At 37.1% G+C, this 26,050-nt stretch overlaps 1 protein-coding gene across 1 annotated transcript in view; it reads left to right on the forward strand.

The window, feature by feature from the left end:
• The window catches only part of CSMD1 (CUB and Sushi multiple domains 1), a 1,768,974-nt gene that overhangs the window by 1,094,546 nt on the left and 648,378 nt on the right, over window positions 1-26,050 (forward strand). The window contains exons 8-9 of the mRNA XM_064294928.1: window positions 7,680-7,767; window positions 10,178-10,180. Coding sequence (XP_064150998.1) covers window positions 7,680-7,767; window positions 10,178-10,180 — 91 coding nt within the window. The remainder of the gene's footprint in view (window positions 1-7,679; window positions 7,768-10,177; window positions 10,181-26,050) is intronic.

The following is a 26,050-nucleotide window of genomic DNA, read 5'->3' on the forward strand; positions in this document are numbered from 1 at the left end:
AAAAAAGTATTCATTCTTTAATCCCATTTCTGCAAGCCATCACACCTTAAAAGTTGCGCTGGCTTCTTGGACCTCAGCCTCCCTCAATTAAAAAAAAAAAAAAAGCCCCAAAGCATCTAGACAGCATTTTTTAATTTTTTGATGTCTAAGTTTCTGTGTACTGTAGTGTAAGACTCCTATTTTAATTTTAAGCTCATAACCCCTAACAGTGATTGCTAACTACTTTCCCTCATTTCTCAGGAATTATATTTTGTCCCTTTAGTATTAAATATATAACCAAGTTAGCCTGATGCTATCTTTTTTATAATATACAAAAGCTTATCTATTTAATAACTTTTGATTCTGAACACATATGTAGTAGGTACAAAAGTAATAAAATAAATATATCCATAAGCGATAGAGTACATGATGATTTTTTTTTATCATTTACGTCTACTGCATTAATCCAAATGTACTTAAATATAAAATTCTGAAATCACTTGTTAACTATCACCAGAAAAAATATTTCTGTGGCTACTCATTACTCAGATAAATAATATTTCTATTTTTTAAATCTAAGAAACTACAAATAGAATCTCCAGACTTTAAATATATTGCAGGCAAATGCATAATAATTAAATATAAATATAATTCTGTCACACACATGTATGTATATATATATATATATATATATATATCAATTTTATGAAACCTTGTTTCCATAGATTGATTTAAAGATGTTTCCTCTTTTACTGCCTACCAGGGGGATTGATCTGATGCTTTTGAATCTGTGCAAAGTAATATAAATTGGCCTGCGCAAATAATGCCTTCACTGTTAGAAGACCATGAATAATTAGACATCTTGTAAAATATCTCTGAGTACATGCTGAAAATTTTTCATAAATCCTGAATCCAGAGTCCTTAAGTGTGCAAACAGAGACTAGAGCAGAGATGACAGGCTGTGGGACCTCAGGCTAAGGCTGGTGTTCTCCAGGTGACGAGTGACTGCGTCCTGGGTACCAGTGGAGTGCACAGAGACATCCTTCTTTTGAGCTGCCAGTATACATTTAAGGAAACATCTCAGAGAATGGTATGGAATCCGACAGATAGTGATAAGGACAATTCCCAAGGCTCTTGCAAGAATTTCAGTATCACAAATTTTGTTGAGGTCATTTATATTAATTTTATGCTTATGATATCCTTATTTCTCACTTTATCTGAATAGCAAATGAACATCTCTGTTTAATTTAAAGATACATGAAGGAAATATTCCCTCTTTGAGTTTTTGCTGCCACAGAAATTTATCAGTGAGAAGGACAATTATTAATATCATAGAACTCATAACAAAATCTACTTGTTTTTTCCCTCTGGCAAAAAAAAAAAAAGACAACCGCCTAGTAGAGACAATGTTAAAAAAAAAAAAAAAAAAAGGCTGAAAAGTGAGAAAACTTGGAGCATGTATAGGATATTTCCCAAGCTATAATATCTCTGAAAAGGATAGTTAGAATAATATTGGAAAGATAAAAGGTTTTGAATGTCAACCAAATAGCATCTTTATTTGTTGTTCAATTGAGAGTCATTTGAAAATTTTGAGAGAGATTTTCAAGAATGTATTGGAGGGTTAAGACATTACATACTAAATATATGGAAACCCTGGTGGCATAGTGGTTAAGTGCTACAGCTGCTAACCAAACGGTTGGCAGTTCAAATCTCCCTGGTGCTCCTTGGAAACTCAATGGGGTAGTTCTACTCTGTCCTATAGTGTTGCTACGAGTTGGAATTGACCCAACAGCACTGGGTTTGGTATATATATATATATATTTTTTTAATTACTGTGAACTAAAGAACTTGATTTTAAACCATGACAGTATAACTGGAGGTAATAGAACATGAACAAAATTCAGATGTGAAAGCTATGAGAAAAGGCATTCAATTACTAGAATGTTTCACAAGTCAGTTAATTAACTCATATAGTGGTAGAAGAAAGAGGTGGGTCAAAAAACATACTAATCATGGTCCTGAAATCAACTAGACACTTGACTATCACGTAAGGGCCGCAAGTTCTGCAACTCCAGTTGATTATGAGATGTTTCATTGTCAACCCATTAATACAAGCTCCAGAACAACACATATGAAAACTATGCACATTTAACAAATTATTTCCATTTAAACTACCCTTTTAAAGTCTGTAATATTCATTGATAATAAAGATTTATTATCCAAATATTAAGAATTCTTGTTTTATCTGTTTCAAAAGACCTTGTAAACATTTGGATCAAAACCAACTATTGCTGAAGACTGTAAATATTTTGTAGAAACAAAAAAATATCAATAATTCTGTTTTGCACATAAACCCATTGCCGTCGAGTCGATTATGACTCATAGCTAACCTGTAGGAAAGAGTAGAACTGCCCCATACAGTTTCCGAGTAGCAGATGGTGGATTCAAACTGCTGACCTTTTGGTTAGTAGCCATAGCACTTACCCACTGTGCCACTAAGGCCCTGTTTTGCACATAAAAATATCATATATAAATGTCACGTATGATGCTGTTAAGTCAAAATAATCCTATTATAGTGAAATGGAAGAAATTCTCACAACATCAATATGTTATCATTGAAACAGCTGTCCAGCGTGTCAAAAACGGTTAAACATTTGAATACTAGCCAACATGTGGGCAGTTTGAACCCACTTGGAGGCACCTCAGAAGACAAGCCTGGTGACCTGTTTCTGAAAGGTCACAGCCTTGAAAACCCTACGGAGTGATTAATTCACCTCTGCACGTGAAGCCACCGTGTGCCGGATAAGACTCAATGCCAGCTAACAATAAAAACAACAAATCATTGAAATTATCCTCTAAATCAAGTTACTGGTTTTTCAGAAAGGGTAATCCGGATATGTTTCATTCTTGCCGAAATAAAACCTCCTGGAAAAAAAAAAAAAAGGAAAATGCATTAAAAGTAGATATTGCTTTTCATATCAGTGAGGAAATACTGAGTCTAATAAATGTTGAAGGAGAAAATGTCATGGCTGACTTATTTCAAACTGATTACAGCAGGGAATTTGTAAGCCTACAGTTTTCCCCAAATACACACTGCCTATCATCTAAAGGTCACCCACAGAGAAGGGATATTGCTACTGAGGAATTTCTACCAGAACTCAGTCTGTGTAACAACACATTCCTAATTGTTATGGAACTAAAAACATATGTCGCTTCTCTGAAGGCCTACAATGGTTAGAGTTACTCTAAAAAGTGATCCAGCTGAAACATGTCTTTGGGTCTCTACAGAAATATGTATGAACAATAAAATCATGTAAGTTTGAAAAAATAAGAATTTGTTCAAATGGGTCTTATTTTAGAAGATTTAATCCAAAGATCATTAAACCAAATTTTAATTTACAAAATGAACTTCTATATTAAGCTTTAATATCCTAGCTAAGCCATAGCTCTAGTTCTCTAGGGGAGGCTTAAGTTTTCATGTGTAAAACCTGTGAATTTGGTCTTTTTACTGCAGGGAAATTGCCACCAGATGGTGTTTGAACAAAAGGCTCATGGTTCGAACCATATGGCTTCCCATGTGTACGTTTGCTTGGGTATATTTTTTTAGTTTGCTTTGTGGTGCTAGATATCTGACTATTTAAAGAAAAACAAAAAGGTCCTCGTTTTTGTTTACAAAGCTCTTTCACATGAGCTCCTTTCACTAGCTCATTGTACCATATTGTCGTTCTAAGATGCCATCTAATTGATTCTGACTCATAGTGACCCCATGTACAACAGAAAAAAATCACTGCCTGGTCCTGCATGTGCCATCCTCACAACCATTGCTGTCTGAGTCCATTGTTGCAGCCACTGTGTCAATCCATCACGTTGAGGGTCTTCCTCTTTTTTGCTGATCTTCCACTTTACCATGCAAGATGTCCTCCAAGACTGATCCCTCCTGGTAACATTTCTAAAGCATGTGAGACAAAGTCTTGCTATCCTCACTTCTAAGGAGCATTCTGGCTGTATTTCTTCCAAGACAGATTTGCTCTTTCTTCTGGCAGTCAATGGTATATTCAATATTCTTCACCAACACCATAATTCAAAGGCATCAATTCTTCTCCGATCTTCCTTATTCATTGTCCAGCTGTTGCATGCATATGAGGCGATTGAAAATACTATGGCTTAGGTCAGGTACACCTTAGTCCTCAAAGTGACATCTTTGCCTTTTAACACTTTAAAGAGGTCTTTCACAGCAGATTCGCCCAGTGCAGTGTATTACTGCAGCACAGAGCGGGAAAAGGAGCGTAGGTTCTGGACTCAAGTCGGGCACAATTCTGGCCTTAGCTTTCTTTCCTAATATTATCACCTCATGGACTGCTTGTATGGAATAAGTTTTAAAACATATGTAAATGATACATAGAGTTTCTAAAATAATATTGTATGTCTGTGTCATCATCATCATCATTATAACAATTATTCTTACTTAGCAATTCATTTCTAACTATTTCTGATTATTCTACCAGGATAAAACATGTCTCCACTAATTTGTCTATACCAAAAAAAACAAGCCCATTGCCATCCAGTTGATTTTGACTCATTCCTACAGGGTCGCTATGAGTTGGAATTTTTCTATGGCCTTCATTGTCATAGAAGTGGTTGCTTGTACTTCCTTCGCACCCTTTTTTGCTTCCTTCAGTGTAGCACCTGGTCTAGCTGTGTAGCTTGCTCCAAATAAATTCATGTTCAATATTAATTAACAATCATAAGATTTGACTTCAAAGAGCAGGATAATTTAATGGGAGAAGCTTATTATTTCTTGCCCTGCCTACCTCGTAGGGATCTTGGAGGATCTAATGAGATGTTGTAAATCTACATGCTTTTTAAAAAAAAAAAAGTTATTTAAAAAGTGTGCATTAATATAGTTTACACATTTTAAATAAAAACTCATTCAATGTCTTTTAAAAACTGTCTAATTTGCATCTGATCATCTGCTTACATAATTTTACATTTTCTTTGGTATTAGTTAATGTGTAATGAATCTTTCTATTGAATATTTTCAGTTTTGATTTTATCTCCAAGATTTTGACTAAAATTTAATATATTCATTAACGTCTAAGGCATATGTCTCTCGAGCTTCGAAAAGATGTAATCCAATAGAATTAGATTTAAAGTGATACTGATCCCAGAAATTCCTCCATTTTGAAAACGTTCCTCTGAGGAACTGGATATACTGCTTAAAGAAGATTGACTTCAATGACCCTTTCCCCCTTTAAAGCTTCACTTTTCAGATAAATTAATTATTCATGTCGCTGATAGACTAGATAATTGGGAGTTATGATGCTTATTGTTTGGTTTGTCGCCAAGCTTTTTCCGTCACATTATCCCGTTAAAAGTCTATCTTTGTTTCAGAAATTCAGCCATATTTTGCACGTAATCTCTCATCACTTTTCTGTCATTTCCTGCCATCTGCAGTCCACTCAGCCTTGTCTAATTCGTTTTGTGCTCTCACAGCGTTCCAACTAAGTATGCTGTCCTGGTTAGGGGGATACTTTGGCATTATCTTTAAAGAGACCCAGAGCTGTTTTGGAGCAGCAAATAAGGAAGAGCAAAGAGGAATCAATGCCTTCCGATTATGGTGCTGGCAAAGAACATTGCATATACCATGAACTGCCAGGAGAACCAATAAGTCTGTCTTGGAAGAAGTACATCCCAAATGCTCCTTGGGAATGAGAATGGTGTTATATGTTATGCTGGAAAAACAAACAAACAAACAAACTACAGAGACAGTGAAAAGATCAGTCATTGCTAGTTATGGGGTAGAATTTATGAACGGACACAATACAGAACATATTTAGGGCGGTGAAACCTTCTGTATGATGCTGTAATGGTAGGTGCGTGATACGTATTTGTCACAACCCATAGGATGGTACAGCACAAATTGTGAACCCCAATGTAAACTATGGACTTTAGCAAATAATGATGTATCAATGCCGATTCATCAGTTGTAGCAGCTGTGCCTCAGGAGTGGATGATGTCACCAACGGGGAAACAGTGTGCAGGGGGAAGGGAGCATATAGGAACCCTGTGCTTTGTGAGAAATTTTTCTGTAAACCTAACGCTGCTCTAAAAAATAAATCCTAGCAAACTTCTCAAAAATCAATTTAAAAGAAATAAAAATCTGTAAGAAATATAGATTAACCAATTTGTAATGGTTAAATTCTTTCTAAGGGTAAAATCATTTAATATATTCTAATAAGAATAGAGAGTTCTATTTAGTGAAGGTAATATCACCCCAATTTCATCCTAATTCAGCAATAGAAACCAAATCTTGTTATAATTTTTGGTGGGTTTTTTTTTTTTTTTTTTTGTATGCATAGTTTTAATCAGATGATAAAGGAGTTCAATATCTACCTAGGTGTATAGTTTTTAAATCTCATGCAGTCATTTAAAAGATATGTGAAAACGTGTATCTGCAGGTATGCTTTTCAACTGCAGGTAAAAAAATCTCTAATTCCAACTGGCATAAACTGTATGAAGTGTATTAATTATACAAAAGGATGTTCAAAGATACCATGATTCTAGTGTTGGTCAATTTTCTGAAGCAATACTGTTATCACAGGTCTAGGTTTTTGCTGTATCTCTTCTGTTCCATCCAGGGTGTTGCCTCTACCCTGTGACTATAGCAACATGGCCCCAGCAGTCCCACATTGCTCATCCAGACACAGGTCCAGAGTGAAAAAGGACATGGTCTCTATTAGGAAACAAGACAGCTTCCCCAGAAGCCCTCCTATAGATCTCCTCTCATGCCTCGTGGACGTGAACTGGGTCACACACCCACTATTGAATCAAATACTGGGAAGAAAGAGGAGGTTACCATGGTTGACTTAGACAAGTCATACAGAGTGGAATGGATGTTGGAGTGGCAACCACTCTTTGTTGTTGTTGTTGTTAGGTGATATCAGGTCAATTCTGACTCATAGCAATCCCTTGTGACAGAGTACAACTGCCCCATAGGGTTTCCCAGGCTGTAATCTTTACAGAAGCGGGCTGCCAGGTGTTTTCTCCCTTGGAGCTGTTAGGCGGATTCCAATTGCCTACCTTTCATTTAGCAGCCAAGCACTCAAGCCTTGCCCACCAGGGCTCCTTAACCACTCTATACGATAAGCAAGTAACTCCAGAAATTATTCTGTGGTAGTGCAACATTTCATCTGAAGAAAAGACTCTTTGTGGAATAGATTTACAAACACGTTAACATATTGGTATAAAGAGACCATTCCTTTTTTTAGTTCAACGATTAGCGTGTTTAATGTTTATAATGGCTCTCGGATATATCTTTATAATAATCTCCATTGACATACATGAGGCATGAGTGAAGACTTTCTTTTGCATAAGTTTAGTCTTTATAAACATTTTTCTAATCATGCTTATTTGTAACCTGGCACACTGAATAAACAAGGTTTGTATTAAATTTTAGATGTCTGTAACACAGGTGAGAGTTCAAACCAAAGACATTGGCAGTCTTTTATGGGCAAGAAGTCTCTGAGTTTAAGGTATAAGAACAAAGATTCATTCTAATGTAGGTAAACAGCTTTCATTCTTAAAGAAATCACATTTTTAGTCATGATCATTTAAAAACCGAATCTGGCTAATCTAAATTTATTCTCCAGGTATCTTCTCAACGTGCACATGACATTATAATGTTGTTCTCTCTATTACAGTGAGTCAAGGAGGTGTTGCTTTGGTCTCTGACATGTGTCCAGATCCTGGAATTCCAGAAAATGGCAAGAGAGCAGGCTCTGACTTCAGGTATGCAGTAATTTAATGGCTTGCCAAGCATATTATTGTCTAGCACGAATACAGTTTTAGCTTATCAATTTTGTCTGTTTTGAACATTTGTTTTAATTGTGAATTGCTGTTATAATTTTAATTTTGGAAACCCTGGTGGCCTAGTGGTTAAGTGCTATGGCTGCTAATCAAAGGGTCGGCAGTTCAAATCCGCCGGGCGCTCCTTGGAAACTCTGTGGGGGCAGTTCTACTCTGTCCTATAGGGTTGCTATGAGTCGGAATCGACTTGATGGCACTGGGTTCGGTTTCAGTTCACGTATTATAATTTTATCCCTGGTGGCGCAGTGGTTAAGAGCTCGGCTGCTAACCAAAAATGTCAGCAATTCAAATCCACCATCCACTTCTTAGAAATTCTACTCTGTCCTATAGGGTCGCTATGAGTCGGAATTGACTCAAGGGCAAAAGGTGTGGTTTTGGTTTATTACCATTGAAATTATTATGTAGCTATGCTATTTACAGAACACTGAAATATATCACATTTTAGTAAAAACTTCATGATACTCTAGAGTGATGCCTTTCCCTATATGAGCCAAAATTAAAAATTTATAAAAATGTATATAATCAAAATTTCTCTTCACAGTTATTTTCTCTATTTTTAATCTGTTTTATTAATGCATTTTAATTAATGCTTAAGTGAAATGAGGCAAAAGTTTAATTATAGACTCATAATTGTTTCATGATATAAACTTTTAGAATGATAAATGTTAGTGGCAACCACTGCAATTTAATTTGGAAAATGCTGGGAATTACTTCACCAGGATTATAATGAACTCAAAGCTGATATCTAGTTGTTTCATTATTAACTCAATAGTGATTATAATAAGGATCCCTGGTGGCACAGCAGTTAAGCGCTCAACTGCTAACTGAAAGGTCTGAGATTTGAACCCACCAGCCGCTCTGTGGGAGAAAAGACCTGTAAGGATTATAGCCTAGGAAACCCTATGGGGCATTTCCACTCTGTCACATAGGGTCTCTGTCAGTCAATATCGACTTGACAGACACAACAACAGGGATTATAATGGTGCTGTTACTTTGGATTTTTGCAATTAGTTCAGAGGTTAACATTAGCCACCTTGCAAGATGGGCACTGGTATTAAGAGTTAGCTGCAAAATCAAAGAGTAAAGGGGAACCACATGTGTGTTTTTCCTCACCATTTATGACAGGAAACAAAAGAGGCATGTGTAGAGAATTCAGGCTACTGAGGTGAGCTAAAAAATGTAAGATGTTACTGCAGAGGGAAGAGGGAATGCTGTTCAACAAAATGGTGGAAACAATGATACGTTTTAAATGATTAGGGAAAGAATAAAATTTATAGCAATGAATTGGCTACAATGAGATTGGTAATTTATAAATGGTCTCTATACATTTTTTTAATATGCAGAAAAACAAACAAAAAAATGCTTTTTAACATCACAATAAAATCTGTTCTGTTTTGGAATACACTGTTGAAATAGGAATCAGTTAAATATCACAAATTTTGAGTAACCTGTTAAAAAATCAGAGTTTTAGTTCACATTCTCTAGAAGCAGAGCCTGAGGTGGGGATTCTTATTCAAATGATTTCTTGGGGGAATGCTCTCAGCAGAAGGGGAGTGGAGGGAACACAATAAGGCTAGGGTAAAGGTAAGCTAGAAACTGATGTTAGCTGGAGACTGGCTTCAGTCTGATCCCTTGCAGAGTTGTGGAATGCAAACAGAACCAAAGACCTAGCCCACCTGTGGTGCTCCTTCCTGTATCTGTCAATCATCAGCTTCCTTCAGTTGACCCAGGGCAATTCTCCAGAGCATGTATTAACAACACTCAACAGTGGATGTGATAAGGTGGATACACCAGCTGGTTAGAGGGGTCTGGGGGACACAGTATCCACTACAGCTGTTAGGTACCATCTTAGTGACCCTGTGCACAACAGAATGAAACATTGCTGGGTCCCGCGCCATCCTCACAATCGTTGTTATGCTTGAGCCCATTGTTGCAGCCACTGTGTCTACTCATCTCGTTGAGGTTCTTCCTCTTTTTCACTAACACTCTACCAAGCATGATGTCCTTCTCCAGGGACTAGTCCCTCCTGATAGCATGTCCAAAGTATGTGAGACAAAGTCTTGCCATCCTTGCTTCTAATGAACATTCTGGCTGTAGTTCTTCCAAGACAGATGTCTTCATTCTTCTGGCAGTCAGTGGTATATTCAGTAGTCTTCTCCAACGCCATAATTCAAATGCACCAATTCTTCTTCAGTCTTCCTTATTTATTGTGCAGCTTTCACATGCATACGAGGTGATCAAACACATCATAGCTTGAGTCAGGCACACTTTAGTCCTTAAAGTGGCATCTTTGCTTTTTTAACATTTTAAAGAGGTCTTTTTTTTTCTGTAGCAGGTTTGCCCAATGCAAAGCATCTTTTGATTTCTTGACTGCTGCTTCCATGAGCATTGATTATGGATCCAAGTAAAATAAAATCCTTGACAACTTCAATCTTGTCTCTGTTATCATGATGCTGCTCATTGGTCCAGTCGTGAGGATTTTTGTTTTCTTTATGTTGAAATGTAGACCACATTGAAAGCTGTGGTCTTTGATCTTCATGAGTAAGAGCTCCAAGTCCTCTTCACTTTCAGCAAGCAAGGTTGTATCATCTGCACATCGCGGGTTGTTAATGAGTCTTCCCCAGTAGTATTTTGAGTGTCTTCCAATCTGCAAATCTCATCTTCTGGCGCTATATCAGACAATGTTCTGCTGCTATTCATAAGCTTTTCACTGGCTAATTTTTTCAGAAGTAGACCGGCAGATCTTTCTTCTTAGTCTGGGAGCTCTGCTGAAACCTGTCCACCAAGTATGACTTGGCTGGTATTTGAAATACCGGTGGCAAAGCTTTCAATATTACAGCAGCACACAAGCCACCATAGTGCAACAAAGTGACAGGCACATGGTGGTTGATTAAGAAAAATAGCTAATAAAAAAGTGCGCTGCTTTCAAATATATGAAATAGCAGTCATCTGGAAGCATTAAAGAATTTAATCTCTTCAGAAAAAAGCAAATAGATGATATTACCCATCGTTGTTAAAACCCAGATTGCTTTCTGTCCTATATATTCTCTCCTCATCTCAAAAATTACCTGCCCTATGTCCTCCTCACCCAGAGAAAAGTGAGATTCATGCCTTGAATTCAAAGAAACTTAGAAGTACCTCCATTAGAGGTTACAGTAACAAATCGTAATTATGTGTTTACATATATATATATATACACCCCTCACTTGATTCAAGCTTTTCCAGGACAGGGATGGTGTCCTGTTCATTTCTGCTTCCTCAGTGACTGAGACAATGCCCGGCACAAAGAAGAAGCTCAATAGCTACACCTCAAATGTACTTTGTGTATTAGGTGGATTGCCCCTATTGTACTTTACCAGCCCTGAAATTCTTCCTAAGAATATAGACATTTTCTTGGTCTATTTTATAGAGCCCAACTCATCTTAGGCTATAGTTTTCTTTTAAAGCAGTGTGAGTTAAATTATTTCTGACAATACCAAAATGTTCAAATTATATTGCATGATAAAGGGAGCCAGAGAAACTGTTTAATCTTCAAAAGTTAATGGAGAATTTAGTAATATTCAGGGCCAGTATCCATTTATCACAAGGGCAATAATGAATTTTTATATGGAATGTTAGGTCAATGTCCTGGGGTTTCCTCTATTTCATGGCAGCTATGAGAATTTATTTCAAAAGAAATACTGATTTCAGAAGAAGAGGTACAGCAATGGGTTAAGCATTACCTCTGTGTTGATTTGGCCGGGGGTGAAGGCAGGCTGGACACAGGCGTGGCCAGTCACGGAAAAAATGTAGACCCTAATCTCAGATGAGGCTTTTAATCTTTGTCTTTCTCAGTTTCCTGGGGAGTCTCTACGCTGTTTACATGTCTCCAAGTTTGTGGCAGTTAAATAGTACAAGAGATGGGGAAAATGATTTGAAAGATTAAATGTTCCATTAAATCAAATACTCATGTAAAATAATATTATTTTTCTTGTATGTATGCATATGTATATACAGATGTGTATGTATATATCTATATATGTATATGTATATACACATAAAACTGTGATAAGTTAGTTCTAGTACTTTTTTGTAGTTTTTACAGAATTTTCTCCATAGATAAGCCTGTCATCTGCAGATAAAGGCAGTTCTACTTTTTTTCTTTCTTTCTTTCCAATCTGAAGGCCTTTTATTTCTTTTTCTTGCCTGAATGCCCTGGCTAGAACCTATATTACCAGGCTTAATAGAAGTTGTATGAAGTGGTGAGACACCCTGGCCTTATTCCTGATCATAGGTGGAAAGCATTCTGGTTCTCACCATTTTATATGATATTAGCTGTAAGATCGTCATAGATGCCCTTTATCAGGCTGAGGCAGCGGCTTTGTATTTTTAATTTGTCATCAGTCGTCATCAGGAACGGGTATTTGATTTTGTCAAATGCTTTTCCTGCATCTTTTGAGAGTATCTGTTTTTTTTTTTTTTCTTAGTGTCTTAATATGACGACTGATTTTCAAAAGTTAAACCAGCCCTGGATTGCCTGGATAATATTATTCCTTTATTATCCTTTAAAATCTATAATTATGTTATGGCTCTAATTCCTGATATTGGTAATTTTTGCTATTTTACCTAATTCATATGACTAGAGACATATCAGTCTTACTGATCTCAAAAAAAGAAAAAAAATCGATTTCACTGATTTTTAACTATTGGTTTTGTTTACCTTCAACTGATTTCTGTTCTGATCTTTATTATTTTCTCTTTTCTGCTTAATATGTGTTTTGTTTGCTCTTTGTGTTTTGATTTCTTAATACTGAAGCTGAAGCCAGTGATATAAAGATCATTAAATTTCACTCTAAGAACAGTTTTAACTACATCTCGTAAATTTTGTTAATATTGTTTTCATGTTAGTCAAGATAATTTCTAACTTCCCTTGTGATTACTTCTTTGATCCATGATTTATTTAGACGTTATTTAGTTTCCATATATTTGGGAATTTTTCAGGGATCTTTGTGATCATAAAATATACTTCCTATGCCTTGAATTATTTTAAATTTATTAAAAATTGTTTTGTGGCTTAAACTATGGTTTCTCATGGTAAATGTTCCACAGGCATTTGAAATGAATGACCATTGTGTTATTGTTGGGCAAAGTGTTTTAGAAATGTCTACTGGATCAAGCTGGTTGACACTGTTGTTCAAGCCTGTATTACCCTTATCAATTTTTTGACCACTTGTTCTATCTGTTATTGAAAGAATGGCGTTGAAATCTCCTACTGCAATCGTGGTTTCGTCCATTTCTCATTGTAGTTGTATCAGTTTTCACTTCTTGTATTTTGGAACTTTTTTTTTTAGCTGCATAAATGTTTAATATCACTATGTCTACTTGATGAATTCATACTTCTGACATTATGAAATGACCCTTTTTTATCCTTTATTCTGAAACCATCTTTGTCTTAGTGTAGCCACTCCTGCCTTCTTTTTGATTAGTGTTAGTATGGCAACTTCGTATACACATTCTTATATATGCTTCTGCGGCCAATCTGTTGTAATGTGTTGTTTTAAGTATAAAGAAAAAACCCAGCCTCATATGTAGTTAAAAAAGGAAGAGTTAATTTAATAACTTTTCCCCAATAATTGGGTATATATTTTTCTTTGATATGATAACAAAAATTGACAAATAATGTTTTCTAAAAAATTAATTTGGAATGTAGAATATGAAACCATAGCAATAAACTATGCTATTTTACTTTAAAATCCATTGGCCAAGCTTCTACTTTGAATGATTCTTTTATACATAAATGATTTTGTAACTCATGCATTGGTCATTTGGCAAATATTGATTCATTAAGTTATAAGTTCTTCCAAAGGCTGACACATTTCATTATATATTATAATTAATATTAAAAAAAATCAGACTTGTTAATATCATCACTTATCTCATCAGAAAGTCTTTAAGTATTGGGAAACATTGGAAAACTGTCAAGCTTATGGTGGCAGATAGAAACTTTCCAAAATTCTAATTTTTTTCAACAGCTTGAGTTTTATCGTTGGCAACAAATTTTGTTCGTAATTTTCTCATTTCTGTATTTTTGAGAAATGTCTGACAAACACATAAATCTTAGCAATAATAGTTTGTCAGTCATTCTTTCAAGTAAAAAGATGTTCCAAAAAAAGTTAAAAAATAGGTATTTCAACTTTAGAACCAAATAATTGCACGTGTTTTTCCTCAAGGTCATTGTGCACTTCATTATGCACCAGAGATGTTTTATGTTTACAAGGGTCAAGATTACTAAAATTGATAATTTTTTACTGCCTTATCAATAGTTCTCTTCAGTGTCACTCCTTTTTTTCTTGCTAGTGTATGCTGCCATTTGTCTTTGTGTATACTCCATCAATTTTGCCTACGATTGTGTTTACGTCATCAGTGCAGATGGTAAACCAGTGAAAAAGACACACAGAAGAGTAGTATCATATTACTGTGAGGATAGTTTTGACCTTGCAGACCCTCTGAAAGGGTCTCACTACCCAGTCCAGGAATCTGTGGGCTACACTTTGGAAAAAGGTTCCCTAAGGATACAAGTTGATTCTATTCAACCTAAATGTTGTTGTTGGAGTTAAGAAGAGAAAGAACATATAAAGAAACACCCTATTCAGATAGTCGCTACACTGAATGTGATGTCTTCAAACACAAGTAGCTTTGTATTGTGTAAAAATCATGGGCATCAGATGTGCAAGACCTTTATTGTTTTCTGACTGCCCCAGATTGTTATCATCTATCTGGTGGTAGAGCCCAAGGCTGCCCATGTGTGAACTGGTAGACCAGCTATATGAAAGATACCTTGTGATCATTAAATGAAATGATAGGTGAATGGGCCTAGCAGATAATTTGTTCACTATAAATCTTGATGTTTTAAACAGGAGGATGTTCTTGTTTAAAGTCTTTTTCAGGCAGTTGTTAATGAAAGGCAATTCAGTTCCTTCCAAATTCTTATAATCCAAGCTAATGACTAACATATAATTCAAACTAATGACCAACATTGTCAAGATGAGTAGATTGAATTCATTTGATGTTAGCACTGTAATTATATGTAATTTGGCACAGTTTTTTTTGAAAATAATTCACTTTATCAGGTTGATAAACTATCCCTCATCTGATTTTATTTATATTAGTATCCTTCCTTTGGAAATTTCTTTTCCATAAAAAAAAAAATCTAAATATTAATTCCAGCATTATCTTTAAAGAACTCTAAATAAATGAAGCCTAAAATACAAAACTTTTTATTTGAATTCTGGTCAGTTCTGGTATAGTTTGCTTCACCATGAACCACTGTTTAAAAGACAAATTGTATTCTCTAGAAACAAACATGTATAATAAGATTAATGGAAAAATCCAGTTAGCAATATGTTAAGGAGGGGCAGGATAGCAATGAAGAGTTTATGGATGGTGTCTTAGTTCCTTAGTGCTGCTATAACAGAAATGCCACTGTGGCTGGTTTTAATGAACAGAAGTTTATTTTCTCATAGTTCAGGAGGCCAGAAGTCTGAATTCAGGGGGTAGCTGGCTGTAAGAGAAGTTTCTCCCTGTCTGCTCTGGGGGAAAACCCTTATCTCAGCTTCTCTAGCATTCTTCCTGGCATTCCTTGGAGATCTCCACGTGGCATCTACCTTTCCTCATTTGTGCTTGTTTCCTTCTGTGCCTAATCTGCTCCTTTTGTATCTCAGAAGCGATTAGTCTAAAACACACCCTACAACGATATGGGTTCACTAATATAATCAAGAAAAATTTATTCCCAAATGGAATTATAGCAACAAGTAGAAGGGTTAGGATTCCAACACATTTTTTTTTGGAGAGATGAGAGGAGGACACAATTCAACCCATAACAGATGGATACTGGAATCTATGTTCATCTATTCCCTATGCTAGATAGGATATGAACCCAATACCCAAACAGAGAGAATTATCCTCATTTTTACAAATGTGAAGGTTGAGGTTCATGATGTTAAGAAGATACTGCATCTAATCAGAGTCAGAGCTGGAACCTGAAGCTTCAAATACGCTGTTTATGTCAACAGTTTGTAATAAGGATAATTACAAGGACTGAATATTGTTATACCTCCAAGCAGGACCACTGGATAGCACTGTACAGTTTGTAGACTTCATAAAGCAGCCAGGTGAGGAGTCAAGATACAGCAGAAATTCAGCTTTGAGCCCACCATGCTAAATCACACATTTTAATGTGGGGTTGCTTATGCTAGCAGAAGGGCACCCTGTTTTAACTGATTATGACAAAGGGTGTCATTTTCTAATTACACAAAGCACACACACGGATTAGCAGCCACCATGCTACATGCTGCCAGACATTACAAGTTCTTTATGTTGTTAGCTGCAGCCGAATCAGTCCCCAAGTCATGGCAACCCCATGCATAAGGGATATGATGCTTGGGACCCACAGATTTTCATTGGATAATTTTTTGGAAATAGAGTACCAGGCCATTCTTCCATATGTTCTTTATACATAAATATTATTTCTGATCCTGAAATCTATCCTGTAAAATAATCTTTATCACATTTCATAGATGCTAAAACTGAATTTTGAGAGGTCTCTGATTTCTCTAAACCCTGGGCTCTCTCTGTTCCTATGGTCCTCTTTGCTTTTCTTCCACATGTATCCCTTCCCTTAATCTCCGTGATGGAAACTCCATTTAATACAGATCTGTTTTGACAAAAGCTGCTGTGCCTATTGCAAAACTCCCTCCTTCCCTCAGAGTGGCGGTAGCTACCCTTCAGTCTTCTGTATTTCTTCTTTGAATTCTTAGTCATGCTCCTAATAAAGTATTTTTGTCCTTCCTGCCACACCCTCCCCCTACCCGACCCCCAGATGTTCTTAGCTGACAATTCTCCATCAACGTAAGTAAACCGGACTGATACAGAAACAAATGAGTAGCTCGGATAAGCAAATCTGAGAAGCACTGACAAATGCTCAAATCTTCAGTGGTTTTCCCCAGGAATTTTTTCTTTTCCCTTTTTTTTTTTTTTTCAAGATAGAATATATTATAAACCATCTCTGCTCTCCCCTGCCCACACCCAAACCAAACTTACTGCTGTTTAGTGGATTCTGACTCATAACAACCCTGTAGGGTTTCCAACATTGTGAATCGTTACGGAAGCAGACTGCCACATCTTTCTCCTGTGGGGCAGCTGGTGGACTCAAATCACCGGCCTTTTGGTTAGCAGCCAACAGCTTTAACCACTGTACCACCAGGCCTCCTTCTTGCCAACGCAACTGGCTTTTCCCAGCTGCTTTGTGTGTGCACCAAATGTTTACTTTTTTATCACCACATTAGATTGTGAGGTCCTGAAGGAAAGGGGGCAGGCCTTATTAATTTTATTTCTCATTACTGTGCCCAACACATGGTAGATACTTTTTCTGTTAAATTGGATTAAATTGAACTAATAAGCCTATTCCTAGGGGTATATGATCATAGCCTCATTAATACTCTTAAATCAATTAATTTAACAACTGTGGTCAAAGAACAGATTAACAACTTTAAATTTGACCCAAGAAATTTGGTAATCGTAAGAGTGTGAGTTATGACTTAAAACCTATCTAATTTTCATTATTGGTATTTACAATCAAGGTTCATACTAACAACTTTTGTTCATATAACTCAGCACTTTTTTTCTCCAAAGAATATCACATTTATGTTTCATTTTATTTTATACATTCACTTTAGGAAAGGTGTCAAATAAAATCATTTGCCATCAAATAAAGGTGACACTGAAGAACATAAGGGATAAATTACATAGTGAGACCACAACCACCACTGCCGTGAATGAGAAGCAGAAAGAAACCCATAACCTAAGCCTCTTGATAAACTGCTGCTAGTTTCTAATTTCCACATTTAGTTCTCTTCTTTTCCTTGTAACATATTAATGATTTTATTTATAGCTATTAGAGTATCTCAGCAGTTAGCTTTTTTATTTTGCCATTGTAGGTTAACTCCACTGACAATATAGAGCTACCTGCTTCTTGTTCAATGGAAATATGAAGAATTGCACTTACAGAGGAGGAGCCCTGGTGGTGCAGCAGTTAAATGCCTAGCTGCTAACCTCAAGCTTGCCAGTTCGAACCCATCCAATGTTTCTGAGAGAGAAAATCCTGACAGTCTGCTCCCATAGAGATTAAAGCCTAGATTACCATGGGGCAGCTCTGCTCTGTTACATGAGGTCTCTGTGAACTAGAATGGACTCAACAGCACCTAACAACAACAGCAATTATAGGTAGTATAGAGACCAGCAAACAAATTTGGTGTTCTTTTCTTTAAGATGTGATTTTTATTAAGTTGTGTTATTGAATTAGTTTTGGAAGAATAGAAGAGTGGATAAAACGTGGACAAATTATCAGTTATTGCAGATTTATTGTTTGAGATGTTCAAGGCCATCGTGGCGATAATTTTGACTTCTTATGTGATGGAGAGAACAGTGAAGAAACATCTGGAGACTTCTGGTTCTCTCCATCTGGTATGTCCATCTGTTTTGGGGTTTCTTTGATTCTTCTCCTTGCTTCCTTTTTTTTGTAATAATGGACAATTCAGTTATAACATAAAGTTGAAGCAAACACATAAACCAAAACTCTTGTATCATATTTAACATTAACTCTCCCTCTTCGCTCTCCCTTTTTTCTATGATTCTATTTTGTCTGTATTTTCCCTAATTTATCTAGATATTCTGTCCTCTCTATGGAGCCCTGGTGGCTCAGTTGTTAAGAGCTTAGCTGCTAACCAAAAGGGTGGCAGTCTGAATCCACCAGCTGCTCCTTGGAAACTCTATAGGGCAGTTCTACTCTTGTCCTGTAGGGTCCCTATGAGCTGGAATCTACTCGACGGCAACGGGTTTGGTGTTTTCAGTTTTTGTACCTCTCTATGGAAACCATGGTGGCATAGTGGTTAAGTGCTATGGCTGCTAATCAAAATGTTGTCAGTTTGAATCCACCAGCGGCTCCTTGGAAACTGTACGGGGCAGTTCTACTCTTGTCCTGTAGGATCCCTACAAGTTGGAATCAACTCGACAGCACTGGGTTTGGTTTTTTATATTGCTAAAATATATTTTGCTATATATATTACCAGATGACTCAGATCTTATGATTCAAACCTTCATTCACATCTTTCCAGTCTTCCCTCAAATGTCACTCCCTGATCGTGCTACCTCAAATAAGCCTTTCAGCCACATGTCATCACTCTCTCTACTTTCCTGGCTTTAATTTTCCTTCTTAGCCCTGACTACTACCTGAAATCGCTTACATATATGTTTATTTTTTTTTTTAATAAACATAATGTAAGATTATGATCTCTCTTCACCACTAAAGTGTAAGCTTTGTAAAGAATGAAACTTCATTTCTATACTGTGGTATTCCCCTGTCTAGTGCTTGGCTCAGAGTGAGTGTTTAGTAAATATTTATTAAATAATATTGCTTTTACTTTTAAATTAGGAATGTATTTTTATTTACAAATTCTAAGGTAATGACTTTTTTTATTGGATATGCAGAATTTTGATTTATAGATAAGTTTTCGGGAATATAATTATACCATATAATATGTTGTTGTTGTCCTCAGGTGTGATGGAGTCAGTTTTGACTCATAGCAACAATATGCACAACAGAATGAAACACTGCCCGGTCCTGCATCATCCTCACAATTGTTCCTGTGCTTGAGCCCATTGTTGCAGCCACTGTGTTGATCCATCTCATGGAGGGTCTTCCTCATTTTCACTGACCCTATACTTTACCAAGCATGATGTCCTCCTCCAGGGACTGATCCCTCCTGACAACATGTCCGAAGTATGTGAGATGTAGTCTCATCATCCTTGCTTCTAAGGAGCATTCTGGTTGTGTTTCTTCCAAGACAGATTTGTTCATTCTTTGGCAGGCCATGGTATATTCAATATTCTTTGCCAACACCACAATTGAAAGGCATCAATTCTTCTTCTTCGATCTTCCTTATTCATTGCCTAGCTTTCGCATGCATATGAGGCTGTTAAAAACACTACGGTTTGGGCCAGGGGCATCTTAGTCCTCAAGGTGACACCTTTGCTTTTCCATATTTTAAAGAGGTCTTTTGCAGCAGATTTGGCCAATACAATGGGTCTTCTGATTTCGTGACTGCAGCTTCCGTGGCTGTTGATTGTTGATCTAAGTAAAATGGAATCCTTGACAGCCTCAATCTTTTCTCCTTGTGTCATGATGTTGCTTATTTGTCCAGTTGAGAGGATTTTTGTTTTCTTTATGTTGAGGTGTAATCCACACTGAAGGCTGTAGTCTTTGATCTTCATCAGTAAGTGCTTCAAGTCCTCTTCACTTTCAGCAATCAAGATCGTGTCATCTGCATAATGCAGGTTGCTAATGAGTCTTCCTACAAGCCTGATGCTCCGTTCTTATTCATATAGTCCAGCTTCTTGGATTATTTTCTCAGCATACAGATTAAATAGGTATGGTGAAAGGATATAACCCTGATGCAACCTTTCCTGGCTTTAAAGCATGCAGCATCCCCTTTTTCTGTTCAAAAAACTACCTCTTAACCCATGTACAGATTCCTCATGAGCACAATTAAGTATTCTGGAATTCCCATTCTCCACAGCATTATCCATAATTTGTTATAATCCACACAGTCGAATGCCTTACCATAGTCTGGTATTCTCTGCTTTCAGCCAGGATCCTTCTGACACTAGCAATGATATCCCTGGTTCCACGTACTCTTCTAAATCCAGCTTGAATTTCTGGCAGTTCCCTGTCTATATACTGCTGAAGCCGTTTTTGAATGATCTTCAGCAAAATTTTGCTTCCATGTGATATCAATGATATTGTTCAATAATTTACCTGATCATATGTTACCTCCTGACATGGTTGAACGTTCACCAATTCTTTTTGGTATTGTGACCCTGTGTATTACTCCCATCTTCTTTTGGTGTTTCCTGTGCATTCCTTCAACATTGCCATTCAAGGCTTGAATTTTTTCTTCAGTTCTTTAAGCTTGAGAAATGCTGAGCGTGTTCTTGCCTTTTGGTTTTCTATCCCCAGGTCTTTGCACAAGTCATCATAATACTTTGTCTTCTGGAGCTGCCCTTATAAAATCTTCCACTGAGCTCTTCTACTTCATCATTTTTTCCTTTTGCTTTAGCTACTGGATGTTCAAGAGCAAGTTTCAGAGTCTCTTCTGACATCCATCTAGGTCTTTTCTTTCTCTTCAGTCTTTTTAATGACCTCTTGCTTTCTTCGTGTATGATGTCCTTGATGTCATTCCACAACTTGTCTGATCTTCGGTCATTAGTGTTCAGTGCATCAAACCTATTCTTGAGACAGTCTCTAAATTCAAGGTTGTACTTTTGTTTTAGTGTACTTGTTCTAATTTTCTTCAGTTTCGACTTGAACTTACATATGACCAATTGATGGTTTGATCCACAGTCTGCCCCTGGCCTTGTTCTGACTGATGATAGAGAGTTTTTCCATCGTCTTTTCTCCACAGATGTAGCCAATTTGATTCCTATGTATTTCATCTGGCGAGGTACACGAGTATAGTCACCATTTATGTTGGTGATGAAAGGTATTTACAATGGAGAAGTTGTTGGTCTTGCAAAATTCAATCATACCATCTCTGGCATTGTTTCTATCACCAAGGCCGTATTTTCCAACTCCCAATCCTTCTTTGTTTCCAACTTTTGCATTCCAATCACCAGTAATTATCAGTGCATCCTGGTTACATGTTCTATGAATTTCAGAATGCAGAAGTTGGTGAAAATCTTCAATTTCTTCATCTTTGACCTTAGTGGTTGGTTCTTTTTAAAGATGAATGAAACGCCATTCCTCTTCAAGTTGTCGTTCCTGGCATAGTAGATAATATAATTGCCCGATTCAAAACGACCAATATCAGTCCATTTCAGCTCACTAATACCTACGATACTGATCTTTATACATTTCATTTCATTTTTGATGATTTCAAATTTTCCTAGATTCATGTTTCTTATAGTCCAGGCTCTGATTATTAATGGATGTTTGCAGCTATTTCTTTTCATCTTGAGTCATGCCACATCAGCAAATGAAGGTCCCCAAAACGTGACTTCATCCACATCATTAAGGTCAACTCTACTTTGAGGAGGCAGATCTTCCCTAGTCATCTTTTGAGTGCCTTCCAACCTGAGGGGCTCACCTTTCGGCACTGTATCAGACAATGTTCTGCTGCTATGTGTCAGGTTTTCACAAGCTAACTCTTTTCAGAAGTAGACTGCCAGGTCCTTCTTCCTATTCTGTCTTAGTCTAGAAGCTCTGTGAAACCTATTCATCTTGGGTGACCCTGCTGGTATTTGAAACTGGTGATATAGCTTCCAGCATCACAGCAACACACAAGCCCCCACAGTATGAGAAAGTGACAGACACATAGGGGACCAAATAATATAGTGTCGTGGGCAAAAAAATCACAAAGTTTAGTAAAGCAAGAAGAAAGTTTTATTCGGCATATATTCAGAAAGGCAAAAGAGGGAAGTGGACAACCATTCTGCCAGAGTCATGTCTGCCTGAGTCCAAAGAAATATTACAGAGCAGACAAAAGCGAGAAAATGGATAAGCACGCTGCTAAAGCCATGTCTGTCCAAGTCCAAAGAATATTACAAAATAGGCAAGAATGGAAAAATGGACAAGCATGCTGCCACAGCTATGTCTGCCCAAGTCCAAGGAATATTATAGAGTCATCAGTACATATCCACATTACGAAATGGGCAAAATCATTGAAAGCTTCACTTTTTCACAAATTGGCTAGAAACTGTGATCCTACATTTTGAATTGTCTTTCTTAACAATCATTGATGCAGGTTTCAGTAAGGATAGTTAGGGGAGTCTTCTTCGGCTGAACAAATTTTCTATTCACTAAATGCTAATAGATAAAGATAAGAGTGTAAAGTCCTGTGTTCTGGCTTATGTGAAATGTTCCTAAAATATATTTTTCTTCCCTAAAAGATAATTTACGAGATCATCTCATTTATTGGTCTTTATCTCAGGGCCCAGTTAATGCGTCCCTGTGAGTCCTTGTGAGCCTTTGTGAGCCCAGCTCCAACTGGGTCACATTCTCTATGCTCAGGAATGGGGAATGATGATTCCAATATTATTTTCTAAATCAATAGAAAAAAAAAATCAATAGCTACTGTTTATTTACTGCATACACTACATTGGGCACTGAACACTTGCTCTTTGCTAATTTATGTGCATTGTTGTTAATCTTAGTAACAAGAGGCAACATACAACCTTGAATATATCCCTGAATTTAGAGACCATCTCAAGAATAAATTTGATACATCGAACACTAATGACCAGAAACCAGACAAGCTGTGGGGTGACATCAAGGGCATCATACATGAAGAATGCGAAAGATCATTGAAAAGATAGAAAAGAAATAAAAGACCGAAAGGAATGACAAAAAGACTCTAAAGCTTGCTCTTAAATGTACGGTAGCTAAAGCAAATGGAAGAAACGGTGAACCAAAAGAACTGAAGTTTTCAAAGGGTGGCTGGAGAAGACAAAGTATAGTATTATAATGAAAAGAGCAAAGACCTAAAGATAGAAAAAGAAAAAGGAAGGTCACGTGTGGCATTTCCCAAGCTGAAAGAACTGAAGAAAAAATTCAAGCCTTGAGTTGCAATTTTAAAAGATTCTATGGATAAAGTATTGAATGAGGCAGGAAGCATCAAAAGAAGTTTGAAGGAATACACGGAGTCACTGTACCAAAAATAATTGGTCTATTTTCAGCCATTTGAGGAGGCAGCATATGATCAAGAGCAGATAGTATTGAAGGAAGTAGTCCAAGCTGCACTGAGCATTGGTGAAAAATTGCTCAATATACCTGAAAAACAGTTGCAGCAGTACATCAGCAGGGAACTGCTAGAAATTCAAGCAGAAGAGGACTGGGGACAAGAGATATCATTGCTGATGTCAGATGAATCATGGCTGAAAGCAGAGAATATCAGAAAGATGTTTACTTGTGTTTTATTGACTATGCAAAGACATTCAACTGTGTGGATCATAACAAATTATGGATAACCTTGAGAAGAATGAGAATTCCAGACTACTTAAATGTGCTCATGAGGAACCTGTACATAGCCCAAGAGGCAGTCGTTTGAACAGAACAAGGGGATACTGCATGGTTTAAAATCAGGAAAGGTGTGAGTCATGGTTGTATCCTTTTCACTCTTTACGCTGAGCATATAATTCAAGAAGCTGGACTATATAAAGAAGAATGGGGCATCAGGGTTGAAGGAAGACTCTTTAACAAACTTCGTTATGTATATGATATAACCTAGCTTACTGAAAGTAAAGAGGACTTGAAGTACTTACTGATGAAGATCAAAGACCACAACCTTCAGTATGGATTACACCTCAACATTAAGAAAACAAAAATCCTTACAGCTGGACCAATAAGCAACATCATGATAAATGGAGAAATGATTGAGGTTGTCAAGGATTTCATTTTACTTTGATCCACAATCAACACCCATGGAAGCAGCAATCAAGAAATTAAGAGATGCATTGCATTGGGCAAATTGGTTGCAAAAGTCCTCTTTAAAGTTTTAAAAAGTGAAGATGTCATTTTGAGGACTAAGGTGGGCCTGAAGCAAGAGCCTTGGAGGATTTTCAGTCTTTTCCTATGCATGTGAAAGCTGGACAATGAATAAGGAAGCCTGAAGAATCGACACCTTTGAGTCACGGTGTTGATGAAGAGTATTGAATATACCATGGGCTGCCAGAAGAGTCAACACATCTCTTGTGGAAGAAGTACAACCAGAATGCTCTTAGAAGCAAGAATGGCAAGACTATGTCTCAGGTACTTTGGATGTGTTATCAGAAGGGACCAGTCCCTAGAGAAGTACACCATGCTTGGTAAAGTAGAAGGTCAGTGAAAAAGAGGAAGACCCTTGACAAGTTGGATTGATACAGTGGCTACAACAATGGGCTCAAATATAGCAACCACTGTGAGAATGGCACAGGAAGGGGCAGTGTTTCATTCCATTGTATATAGGGTAGCTATTTTTTTTTTATGAGTCGGAACCAATGCGAGGGAATCTAACAACAACAACAGTATTTTATTCAGGATTCCCTGAAATCAGCCTAAGGTGAAATTTCTTGGGGAAGGTAAAACGACAAATTCAAAAAAGAAAAAGGCAACGAGGGATAGACGACAAATAGGAGAGGAAACTGCACAACTTTGTAACTAGTCTAGCGGATTGCTTGGTCTCACCAAATTCATTCAGACAGACTCGGTGAACTCCTGGCACTCATGTATTTAATTATTAGCTCCCTGTCAGCCCCTGTGCTCGTAGGTCAAAGGATGTCCCACAGGGCCTGTATTTCTGCCATACCTCCAGGTCATAGCCTTCACCTTTCTAGGCAGCTGTTGTGAAAATTCAGAGCCCACAGGCTTCATCCAAGCAGCGCTTGGGTGAGCTAGGCTCTTTTTGTGTGTTGATATCTTGCAGGGTTCCTAGATCTCTGGCTGTGGTTGACAGTGGCAGCTGAGATCTGGCTTCATAACCACAGGAAAAGTAAGCCATTACCTGGGTTCCTCTGTCCAGAAAGCAGTGCTGGTGGGAAGATGGGTGATGGGGAAGGGGTACATGTAAAACGAGTCTCGTTTATCTCTGTTTGTTCAACACTGCATACTGGATTCTGTACAGTGTGTGTTGGGGTGTAGTTACACCCATTATGTCTTTAAGATGGGCCCTAAGTTTACTTCTGGCCCTAGTATTTTATGACCACTGTGTGTGTGTGTGTGTGTGTGTATGTGTGTGTGTTGTTGTGTATACTTACCTGTGAGAGAAATATGGTGGTAATATCTGGACTGATACAATGTAATATTTGATACCAATTGATAATGAGAATTTTGTTCTCTCTTTCCTTTTCCACATTATTGTTAGATCTGGCTTGCATCATACTTGCCAAGCCTGGATTTTCTGGTTGTTAGACAATTTGCTGGAGTCGTTAACAAGGAATGAAGGCTATTGAAAGGTTTTGCACAGTGTAAATATAAGCCCAGAATAAAATATTTCCTGAACAACCTATGTGTGTTTATTATTGTTGACTGATCAATCACATATATAAGTGATATACTCTAGAGTTAAAAAAAAAGGCAGTTTTTATCCAAGTATTGTATGATCTTGAGTTAGTGACACTCTGAGCCTAGTTTTTTTTTCAC

This window comes from Loxodonta africana, chromosome 12 (assembly GCF_030014295.1).
Source record: "Loxodonta africana isolate mLoxAfr1 chromosome 12, mLoxAfr1.hap2, whole genome shotgun sequence".
In the NCBI taxonomy this organism is placed as follows: domain Eukaryota; kingdom Metazoa; phylum Chordata; class Mammalia; order Proboscidea; family Elephantidae; genus Loxodonta; species Loxodonta africana.